The 11,437-nt window shown below is 47.2% G+C and overlaps 1 protein-coding gene across 1 annotated transcript in view; it reads left to right on the forward strand.

The window, feature by feature from the left end:
• Positions 1-11,368, forward strand: part of Hmgxb3 (HMG-box containing 3) — a 47,045-nt gene extending 35,677 nt beyond the window's left edge. The window contains exons 14-20 of the mRNA XM_032886195.1: positions 1,749-1,880; positions 2,671-2,855; positions 6,314-6,533; positions 7,540-7,673; positions 8,265-8,381; positions 9,209-9,418; positions 10,025-11,368. Coding sequence (XP_032742086.1) covers positions 1,749-1,880; positions 2,671-2,855; positions 6,314-6,533; positions 7,540-7,673; positions 8,265-8,381; positions 9,209-9,418; positions 10,025-10,480 — 1,454 coding nt within the window. The 3' untranslated portion in view covers positions 10,481-11,368. The remainder of the gene's footprint in view (positions 1-1,748; positions 1,881-2,670; positions 2,856-6,313; positions 6,534-7,539; positions 7,674-8,264; positions 8,382-9,208; positions 9,419-10,024) is intronic.
• Positions 11,369-11,437: the final 69 nt, after the last annotated feature.

Below are 11,437 nucleotides of genomic sequence, written 5' to 3' on the forward strand. Positions count from 1 at the left end.
TCTAAGAGGGACGATCCATTCTCCATTGATGTGCCATTGTTTCATTCCTGAATCTCACTTGCCCTGTGTACATGAGACTTCTTCAAGACACTAGAATGTCCCAACCTTTTCCAGTATACACTTACTCATTCTGTCTTTTTGTTTTTTGAGACAGCGTGTTAGTTAGGGTTTTATTGCTATGAACAGACCATGGTCAAGGCAACTCTTGTAAGGACAACATTTAATTGGGGCTGGCCTACAGGTTCAGAGGTTCAGTCCATTATCATCAAGGTGGGAGCATGGCAGCATGCAGGCAGGCATAGTATAGGAGGAGCTGAGAGTTCTACATCTTCATCCGAAGGCTGCTAGCAGAATACTGGCTTCCAGGCTAGGACACACTTCCTCCAACAAATAGTGCCACTCTCTGGGCCAAGCATATTCAAACCACCAGAGGGTCTCAGTGTGGCCTTAACTGCCATGAAATTTTCTATGTAGAACAGGTTGGCCTTGAAGTCTCTGAGATCTATCTGCCTCTGTTGGATTAAGGGCACATACTTCATAGGGGGCCCCAATACACACTGCCTCTACCATTGTAGCCACAGAATAAGTCCTGTCAGGAAGCATGGGTCCTCCAACCTTGTTCTTCATGGTTGCTTTGGCTAGCCTGTTTGTCAGTCTGTGTAGTCCCACTAGAAATTTCATGGAAGTTTTGTTGAATTTATAGGAATATTGTTTAAAATAGTCTTCCAATCCAAATATGGTCTTTTTTTTTTTTACATTTTTTTTTATATTACATTTTTGTTTTAATTTGGCTTGGAAGCTATCTTGCTATTAAATAGTTTTTCATTAAGAATTTTACATATTGCTAGATTTATGCCTATCTTGTTTGTGTTGCTTTAAGTGCTAAACAAACAGGTCCAACTGTTCGTTGTTGGTTTATCTGTTGACTTCATATGCGGAGTCACCAAGTCCAGTTTTTCTCAGCTCTGGGAATGTTGGGAGATACTTAACAGTTTGCCTATTAGACAGACTAAACCTGGTGTATGATTGATTTGTTTCATTTCTTTGATTAATCAAAAGGGTAGAGATCTTTTACATAACCCTAGGAAGAGTAGGAGAGGACTATTCTATTGTGAATTATATTTGTGAATGTTTCCACTTTTCTTGGTCTTTTTGTGAGTTTTCTCCCAGTTTATTGCCTTTTTGTGTGTGTTGGTTTTGGGGACACTAAAGGTTTCATTTGTTTGCTCAGGTTTTTGTTTTTGGATGGCCAGAGCTTTGCTCTTTGGTTTCAGCCTTTACCGTTGTGCCTAGGAAGGCCTCCCCACCCTGTGGCCTCCTTGACTGGCTCATATGCTCCGTTTGTTTATGTCGCATTTGTGCCTTAAGTTATGTGTAAATGACCCTGACTTGACTGCATTTAATTCATCTGAGTTTTTATCACCAGGGTGATCTTACAGCCCATGTTAGGTCCCCCACATCCCTGTGCTGAAGGGCACCCTGACATCCATGCTATAGTTGTGTGAGAGCTGAGAAGAATAAGCCAGAGAGATAGAGAATCCTTTCTTTTTTGAAATTGGGATAAAACAAAAGCACAGTGTTTCAATCAATAGTGGCTTATGCACATCTTCATCTCAGGGCAGTTGGGTGCACTTCTAAAATGCTTTGCTCTGTTTTATGACTGTGCTGCAACCTACTCCTGTAGTAGACGTTCAATTGTTTGCAACCGTCGGTGCTACAGTGACCCCTTTGCTTATGCTAACCTGCAGGTCTCTTTAACGTGGGGAATAAGTTGCTGGTCAGCCTGGACTTACTTTTCGCAATCCGGAACCAGATTAAGCTGGGAGAAGACCCCAGAGTGTCTGTCGGCGTTGTGCTGAAGTCTGTGCAGGAGCAAACAGGTAAAGGTCTTGCCTTCTTTTCCTGTTCAGTCCTGAGCATTCTGGGGATTTTCAGTGGCATGCTTTAGCCGAGTCATTTGGAGTAAGACTCTGGTGTTTTGAAAATGAGCTATGTCTGACTTCCTAGTAAAATAGTCTTCCTTCAGGACTTTACAAATGCCACACTGACTTTGGAAAATGTTTTCATGCATATAGGGGCCTTTAGTAAGAAATCACAACTTAGAATCATGTCCTTTGGTCCTAGATAAACTTGGCTTTGTAGCATGTTAGTCAGACTCGCTCTGAAGTACAGAGCTCCTAGATGTCTCCCAGTTCCAAGACTTCTGTGGAGACCACATCCTTTCCTACCTAGGAAGAATCTCCCATCTGCCATCCTTCTGCTTGGTCTTCACCTGTCCCATTTCTATAAGCTCCAGGCCTGTGCTTTGACTCAGGTGGGACAGATGAGACAGCCTCGTGGACTCAAGTCTGAGGCTTGGCTCTGCCACCTGGTGGCAGTGTGGTTTTGAGCAATTGGTTCTATTTATCTAGTCATAAAAGAAGGCAGTACTAACTTAGCTCATGGTTCATAAAGAATTAAAATCATGTAAGAATTAGCTATGTAGTATATTCAAATCCCTCAGTACCTACAGCTAGTACCTAGACAGTGTTAGTTCAAGGTAGCTGTCCTCCGATTAGAGTTGTCCATGGGATTGCCACCAGAACACTTGTAAATTGCTGACCTTGCTGGCTACTGGCTGGTCCTAGTGCTTTTAGGATCTTTTTCTGTGACCTCTTGCTGTCCTTCCAGAGAAGACACTGACCTCAGAGGAGCTGAGCCAGCTGCAAGATCTGTTGTGCAATGGCTATTGGGCTTTTGAGTGCCTCACTGTTCGGGACTACAATGACATGATCTGTGGGATCTGCGGTGTGGCCCCCAAAGTGGAAATGGCTCAGAGGAATGAAGAGAATGTGCTGGCACTGAAGAGTGTGGAGGTAAGTCCCTCTCAGCCACTATAGCCACTTTCAAAACTGTCTGACTTGGACAACTTCCCTCAGGCTGCATGCTATACCAAGGATAGATGGCTCCAGGCGTGTCTAGGTGAGGCCAGTGGCTTTTTCCTCCTACAGCCCCGTGTTTCATTTGAGAAACATCAGAAAGAAACACAGTTCGTGGTCTCTTTGTTTTGTTTCATTTTGGGTTTTGGAGACATGGTTTCTCTGTGCAACAGCCCTGGCTGTCCTGAAACTCACTTTGCATAGAAGGCTGCTCCTAAACTCACAGAGATCCACCTGCCTCTGCCTCCCTAGTGCTGGGATGGAAGGCTGTACTGCCATACCAGGCTCTGTTCTCCCTGTCTTTCCACTCCACACACACATACTTACTTGTGGTGCTGGAGATTGACTACAGAGCCATAGGCATGCTAGGCAAGCACACTACCTGAAGAATTACACCCCTAGGCCTTGTTTCCTACACTAAGAAATGAACCAGAAACTGTGTGCGTTAAGCATGTGCTCTGTAGCTGAGTACACTCCTAGCCCTTATGTGTACTTCTTAGACTTCTTAGAGAATAGTTTAAAAATGAACCCCCCTGGGGTTGGGGATTTAGCTCAGCGGTAGAGCGCTTGCCTAGCGAGCGCAAGGCCCTGGGTTCGGTCCCCAGCTCCGAAAAAAAGAAAAAAGAAAAAAAAAATAAATAAAAAATAAAAATGAACCCCAAACTTCTGTTCTCATAGAGTGCTGATTTGCTGCTTTGGGGAAGACAAGTAGGAAAGGGATTTATGTTCAGTCGTAACAGAGCAGGGTGGTGAGAAAGGGTCCCTCTGTATAGAGGGTAATGTGGGAAGGTAGCATTTGAATAGGATCTGAAGACCAGGTAGCTTTGGGGAAGAGCAGTCTAGGCAGAAGAAGCTTCCAGAATAGACCCTGTGACAGTCTCACCACAATAAGGAAGGGAGGTGGCGGGTCATAATGATGCAAGGTGGGTGAGGTTTGGGGGTGCAGGGTGCACCCTGTTTATATAGGGCAACATAGCTCTTTAAGGATGTGTAGAGAATGAAGTAGAGGTCAGCGAAGGTGCTAGACAAGCAGCGTGAGCCAGCCCTGGTTCTCAGTAGAGTTTTCACTAGATGGTTCTGTAGGCTTCGGTAAGAGCCCAAGGTACAAAAACAGATAACTGTCTCCTGCCTGCAAAACAAAAGCAGGGACTGGAGAGGTGAGTCCATAGTTAGAAGACCTGCTGCTGCTCGTGCAGAGAGCCTGGGTCATTTCCCAGGACCCACACTAGACAGCTCACAGTCACTATAACTGCAGCACTAAGGGCTCTGGTACCTGTTCTGACCTCTGAGGCACCTCACACGCATCAGGGCACACACAGGAATAAATACGTCTTTCCTTAAAATCAGACATTTTTAATGGAAGAAACTGAAGCTGACTACACATGAAAATACAGATGCCTAAATCTTGAATAAAATAATAGTGCATCGGGTCTAGCAACAAATGCTGTAATAATAGCTACCCTGGCCAGATTTACTGTGTGGAAGCAGAGTTATTTAAACGTAAAAAAATACATGTCAGTGTTTTTGCCAGTTAGATAGCTCAGTAGTTAAAAGCACTTGCTGTCAAGCTTGGTGACCTGAGTTACATCCTGGGGATGGCACCGACATGGTAGAAGGAGGAAGCCAACTACCACAAGATCCCCTGATCTCTACATTCAGGGTGTGACTGCGTGTGTGTGTGTGTGTGTGTGTGTGTGTGTGTGTGTGTGTGTGTGTGTGTGTGTGTGTGTGTGTGTGTGTGTCCTATGGTGACTTTCCCTTGATTACAACAAGGGTATATGCTCCTTGTGCTGGTCACTAGATTGGACTTGGACTTAGAGTTACCATGACACGAACCTCAGCATATCTGAAGGGGTTCCTAGGCAGATCTCCTGTGGTAGAAACCCCCTCTAGCCAGGCTGTGCATGCTGGGCAAGGGAAGCTGGGCACCAGCGGCCACCGCTTCCTCACTGCAGGTGCAGCTCCACCAGGCGCCTTAGGAAGGATTCTGCTACTAAGGCTCTCACCACATGAACTCTGCAACCATGGAATAGCGTAAGCCCTTCATCCCTTAAGCTGCTTTGTCACAACAACAAGAAAAGTAACTAACGCACTGGTACCTTGGCGTGAAGTTTCTGTCTCTCGGTCCACCATAGTAACTAGAGGGGTAGCCCATGAAGTGACAGGTACAGCTCTGGTGCATAGCTCTAGTGTGTTCGGCATGAACATGCAAACATATCAGAGTTTTGTCCTGGTTGGTTTATTTGTTCATTTTCCCCGTCTTAGCCTTCTTGGAGCGGGCATAGCACTTACGTGCACATATTCTTATCATATGCTGATTTCTGTTCAAATGGGTGGAATGTATAGGGCTCGCTTCATTTCTTCAACAAATACAGGACAGCGACAGCAGCAGCCTGAGGGAGGAAGGGTTGCTTTTGGCTCAGTTTGAGAGTATGCCTCATACAGACAGGGTGAAAAGTGGCCTGGCATTTACATTTCAGTGCTGGAGACTGATCCAGGACCGTGTCTTTGCTGGGCTAGCGCTTCACTGCTGAGCAGTACCTGCCCTGCAGCTAGAGAGTCAGCCACGGGCTCTCGTCAGAGCAGTGAGGCCAGAGCCACACTTGGAGGACCGTGGAAGGTGCCCGATTCACCCAGCAGCATATATTTTAAAACTGGAATGATACAGAGAGAGTAGTGCAGCCCTTACACAGGGATGGCATGCCAGTTCAAGCAGAAATAAACTGCTGGTAAGAAAAGTAGTACAGGATGGAACTCAATGGTAGAATGCTTGTCTACTGTGTGAGGCATTGTAGTTGGTGTCTATGACTGCAGAGAAAGGGTGGTTAACATGAATGCTGGGTGCCTGTAATAGTCTTTGCTCCGTGAGGAGACCATAGAGTTCTCCTAAGCAGGCTTCTGTTATTCTTGGCGGCTTCGTATAGAAACTGAGGCTTTGGTTTGAGAATTAAACCTGAGTCAACTTTCTTTTCCTTTCTTTAATTATGTGGAACTGCGTCTGGTGTAGGTGGGTGCAGGTGCCTTTGGAGGCTTTGGAGTCTGGAGCTGGAGTGGCAGGTGGTTGTGAATTACCTGATGTTGGGCTGGGAACCAAACACAGGGTGCTTTTAACCACAGGACCTGCTGTGAACAGAGCTGGAGAGGCAAGGACCTCGTTATTTGGTCTGGAAGAGTTGTGTAGTGTGAGAGGAAGAAAGGGTGGCTTGGGATTGAATTGTCAAATTCAGGGGTATCTTGGCAATGTGGGGCTGTCAGGTTCTTTGTCTCCCAGAATCTTGATTTCCTGGAGTCATAAAGATCATACTGTATTGTTACTGATCTGAGATCATACACTTTGCCTATTTTTTATCTCTGTTTTCCTTTTTCTTTGCCTTTTGTATTTGACCATATTGTAGTTTACCTGGCCTGAATTCTTGGGCTCCAGTGAGGTGAATGTAGAGGACTTTTGGACCACAATGGAGACGGAAGTGATTGAGCAGGTTGCCTTCCCTGCGAGCATCCCCATCACCAAGTTCGATGCCTCTGTTATTGCTCCCTTCTTCCCACCGCTCATGAGAGGAGCCGTGGTTGTCAACACTGAGAAAGACAAAAACCTGGATGTGCAGCCAGTACCTGGTAAGACCACTTGGTGGCTCTTTGGTGTTCAGAGAATGGCCAGTCAGGGCTGTCTAGTGTGGCTAGGCATGGTATTATACATCTTTAATCCCAGCACTCAGGAGACAGAGGCAGGTGGATCTCTGTGAGTTCAAGGCCTGCCAGCCAGGACTATATGTCTCCAAAAATGATAGAAAGAAATACTTCGTATATTATGACCCAAAATGATACCCACACTCTGACATGTGTTACATCTGTAATTAGAAACTTGTACAAATCAGTATTTTTTCTAATTTTTCTATACAAAATATAATAACACCTCATGTTCTGTTTTAATTTTTAAGTCTGGAAGCGAAGTATTATATTAATTTTGTCAGTGCTCTATGTGATACGCTAGTTGTAAACATTGTTTGATGTTAGATAATGGGGCTCCTCTCCCCTTCAGCTACTTCACCTCTGAGCTCTGCCCCCTTTAAGCTAGGTCAGGAGCATCGTGTGTGGAGAACGTTCTTTAAGTGACAGCACCGGGCCTCAGTGATCACAGACACTTGCTGCTCTGCAGAGGAACTGAGTTCAGTGCCCAGCACCCACATGCTGGCTCAGAATCCCTTTGTGACTCCAGTCCCAAGAGATCTGATGCCATTTTCTGACCTCCATAGGCAGCAGGCGTGTCCCTGGTACATGTGCATATGTGTGTGTAAAGTAAAAGCTCCTGTTCCTCTTGTTGCTGCAAGCATCTGAAACGTCTGAGCTCTTGTGTGACCTATTGTAGGGTCTCGGCAATGACTGTCTGCGTTGATGAATATAGGTGTTTCAGGGGCATGGTCTAGTGGGAGCCTTCAGACACCAGTGAAGCGTACACACACACACACACACACACACACACATGTGCTTCTGCTCCTTGCCTGCCACCCTGCATACCTCACCTCCCAGTTCTCAGCTCGAGTGTGAGGAACTAGCGGAGGTGTCGGGTTGCAGTCAGCAGCGTCCCATCAGCGCGTCCCATCAGCACTGTTCTGTGTTTCAGGCAATGGCAGTGCCTTGGTGAGACTGCTGCAGGAAGGCACCTGCAAGCTTGAGGAACTTGGCTCCTATGGGGGGGAGGAGCTACAGTTCCTTCTGGAGCAGTGCGACATCCCCTTTGGCCCAGAAGACTCAAGGGTGAGTGCTGGGAGTGGAGCCTGGGGCTTCGGGAGCAGGCAGCTGTCTGTTTGTGGTATAGGATATAAACCCCATATGATTGGATAGGGGTTCTGGAAGTCAGGCTTGGGTTTTCAGTCATGGTTCTTCTTACCCTTTATGGCGATAAATCGCATTTTAAACTTGTTAACCCCATTTATAAAAATCAAAACAACTGAAGATTCACAAGGCTCTTATAAAGGACACTTCACACAGAGACTGCTTTTAGGCTCATAAAAATGACTTCTGTGAACATAGGCTGTATGCCGTGTATGTGTATAGATTTTATCCTTACCTCACTTGCTTTCTCTACTATTGAAATGAAAATATGCTTCCTTCAAATTCAGATTTAAATGGTAACTCCACTTCTGATGTTTCTCTGACTTTAAAAAAAAAGGAAGGACAAGGCCGAGGTCTGGCAGCTTCCTTTGGCGCCTCCTGATGTTTACCTAGACCTAGAGGAAGGGGCTGGTGAGGCTGTAAGGCCTAGCAGTTGCTCCCTTTGCTTTGGGTTTGGGGGGTGTTTGATACGGGGTACCTTGGCCTGAGTTTTAATCATTTTCTTCTCTCCAGGATCAGCTCTGCTTCTCCTTATTGGCCCTCTATGAATCTGTACAGAATGGAGCCAGAGCTAGACCACCCCCAACTCATTTCACAGGGGGTAAAATCTACAAAGTGTGCCCCCATCAGGTAAGACAGTGGTGTGAGGGGAGCACTGGACGACTGTTAATGTTGAACTGCCCACAGAGAATCAGATTGATGACCTTTAGGACTGGGACTTGTATCACTGTGCATCCTGGGGAATCATTGCCATTTGTGGGTCTGGAGAGGAGGCCTGGGTCACTCAGTAATATGTATTAAACATCCGACTGCATGCTGGCCCCAAGTTGCCTAAGTGTACAGTGGGAAGTGGCAGAAAGGCTGTTTGTCCCTAGTTGACCTCATATTGTCATGGAGGAAAAAAGTTACCATAGCCTATGGTGCTAGCTCTAGAGGAACCAAAGAACTGAGGTAGAAGTGGTGGTGGACTGCTGTCTTTCGTTAGCCAGGGAAGGCCAAGCCTGGGGACAAAGAAAGGCCAGAGGAGGAGTGGCTTTGTGCGTGTGCGTGTGTGTGTGTGTGTGTGTGTGTGTGTGTGTGTGTGTGTGTGTGTGTGTGTGTAAGGAGAGAACAGCCGTGTGTGTGTGTCTGTCTGTGTATATGTGTGTATAGAAAACAGCTGTGTTTGTCTCTGTGTGTGTGACAACTGGGTTAATCCCAGAATCCACTGTGGAAGGAGAGAACAGCCATGCGTGTGCATGCATGCATGCATGCATGCGTGCGTGTGTTGCACATGTATAAGCCTGCATGTACCCGCCTATATGCACAGTAATAATCAGATCTTTTATAAAAGGAAGAGAGGGATGAAGTGTCATAGTGCCCTGGCTTCCATCACCAGGCTGATCTTGAATGAGGGCTGCCCCAGCTGCCTGCATGCTAGGTCCCTAACTCTAAATGACACCATCCGTCTCTCACAGGTAGTCTGTGGTTCCAAGTATCTTGTTCGAGGTGAAAGTGCCCGTGACCATGTGGATCTGCTTGCTTCTTCCCGCCACTGGCCGCCTGTCTATGTGGTAGATATGGCCACACCAGTGGCCCTATGTGCTGACCTCTGCTACCCAGAGCTGACTAGCCAGATGTGGGGGAAGAATCAGGGCTGTTTCTCTAACCCTACAGAGCCAGTTGTGGTAAGTCACCTCCTAAGAACTGAAATAAAGCCGTGGAGATAAAAGAGGGTCTGCCCACCTGATTATTAGGAGGACCTGCCTGGGGACTGTCTCTAGCAACCTTCTAGTCAATTTATCCTGATGCCTCAGCATGGACTGCAGACACTTGACTGACTGAACACAGTATGAGGCCATTTAGTGTGCTTTGGGTGTTCCAAACACAGGTGTTGTTTGTAAAGACAGGCTGCTTTCCAGAGAATCCAGAAAACTGCCAAGGGAGTCATTGTATACACAGATCCCCCTGAAGGGCACTGTTAATTTCTGAGTCTTAAATTCAACTGCGAGTGTGCTATAGGGAACGCCTATTGAGTCGTAGATACAGTGGTCTTTGAAAACAGGAACTTTGCATCCAGAACTATGAGCTAGTAAACCTCTGGTTTTTATTTTTTAAGGTTTTTCTGGGGTTCGGCACTGATCTTTGACCCTGTCTTTTCATTAGAAAAGGAAAATAAGACCTAGTGAGGGAACTAGACTTGGTTAGGGGTCACAAGACTGCTAAATGATGGAGTCCTTGTGTTTGTGTCTTGTCATTCCCTCTTACAAAGGAGCTTTTCTTGTCACTTGTAGAGTGTGTCCTGCCCTGAACTCTTGGACCAGCATTATTCTGTGGATGTGACAGAGGCTGAAAACTCTGTCCAGCATCCAGTCACTAAGACTGCCACACGTCGAATTATCCATGCAAACACAAAGCCTGATCCCAGTGACCCCAGTGCTGGCCACCGTTCCTTATCACTGTGCCCTGAGCTGGCACCTTATGCCTCTACCACGGACAGCAAACTCAGCAGTATCCGCCAGCGGCCCATCGCCTTTGACAACGCCACCCACTATTACCTCTACAACCGCCTCATGGACTTCCTCACCAGCCGAGAGATTGTCAACAGGCAAATCCATGACATTGTGCAGAGCTGCCAGCCTGGTGAGGTGGTCATTCGTGACACCCTCTATCGCCTTGGGGTCGCTCAGATCAAGACAGAGACCCAGGAGGATGGAGAGGAAGAGGAAGTACCCTCAGTGGTGGAATAAGCAGGTTTTTATGTACAGGGCCTGCATCATCTCTCTCAAGCCATAATATGGCCCTTGCCCAAGGCAGTCCTTTGAGAGGACCTGCAGTCCTCTGTAGGGAGGGCCTCTGACTGCTGGAACTGACCAAAGAGCTTCCATTTCATGAGCACAGTGGGGCCCTCAACCTCTAAGGCTCAGGAGAGGTGCTGGGAAACCTCTACTTGACCTGAGAGAGCACGTGGGGGTTGGGGGCATGATATTTTTAAGGATCAGATGCTGATGGAAAGGCCGGGGCCTGGTTGTCCAGACCCACCACCACCTGGGGTCCTGCACCAGGTGGGGCAGCCATTGAGCTAAGCTGGTGGGGAGGAGCCTTGGCTCCTGTCCTTTGAGCTTCCTAGCCTGCCTTTTGACTAGGGGCCTTGCCGACTTATTTACTCTTGTGGTCCCTTTGGGCCCTTCATTTTCCCTAAAGGAGGGGTGCATTCTCTTTTCCTCCAGCTCTCCCTGTTCCCCCACCTTGGGGCAGCTGAGGAGAAGGAACAGTCAGTTACAGCTCCCTCCAGGACTCTCCTCTGCCCTGGGTTTGGGGGAAGAGAATCCTTCCTCCTTTCTCTGGCCACTGCTACTGTACCCTACATCCTCTGGGTCCTCAGACCCTCACCACAGAGGGGATGTGGCCCGTGGTTGTGACATAGCTGACAAGCAGTAGGAAAACTCCCTTCTGTGAAGGGGAAGCAGATAGGGCCGTAAACAAACAGCAACATGGGCTCAGGTGCCCATGGTTTGCTTAGGGCCCAGGTTTGGCCAAGTGCTATTTAATTTATTGAGAGGGTGGGATAGGTGGCTTTCCCTCTCGTTCTTCCCCCAACAAGAATAAAGTTTATTAAATTATCTGGTTTTGATGAAGCAAGAGCCAGTTCATTGCTCACTGTGTCCCTGGGCTCTGGAAGCATGTACTTGGTCACTTCTCGGGAG

This window comes from Rattus rattus, chromosome 15, assembly GCF_011064425.1.
Source record: "Rattus rattus isolate New Zealand chromosome 15, Rrattus_CSIRO_v1, whole genome shotgun sequence".
Classification (NCBI taxonomy): domain Eukaryota; kingdom Metazoa; phylum Chordata; class Mammalia; order Rodentia; family Muridae; genus Rattus; species Rattus rattus.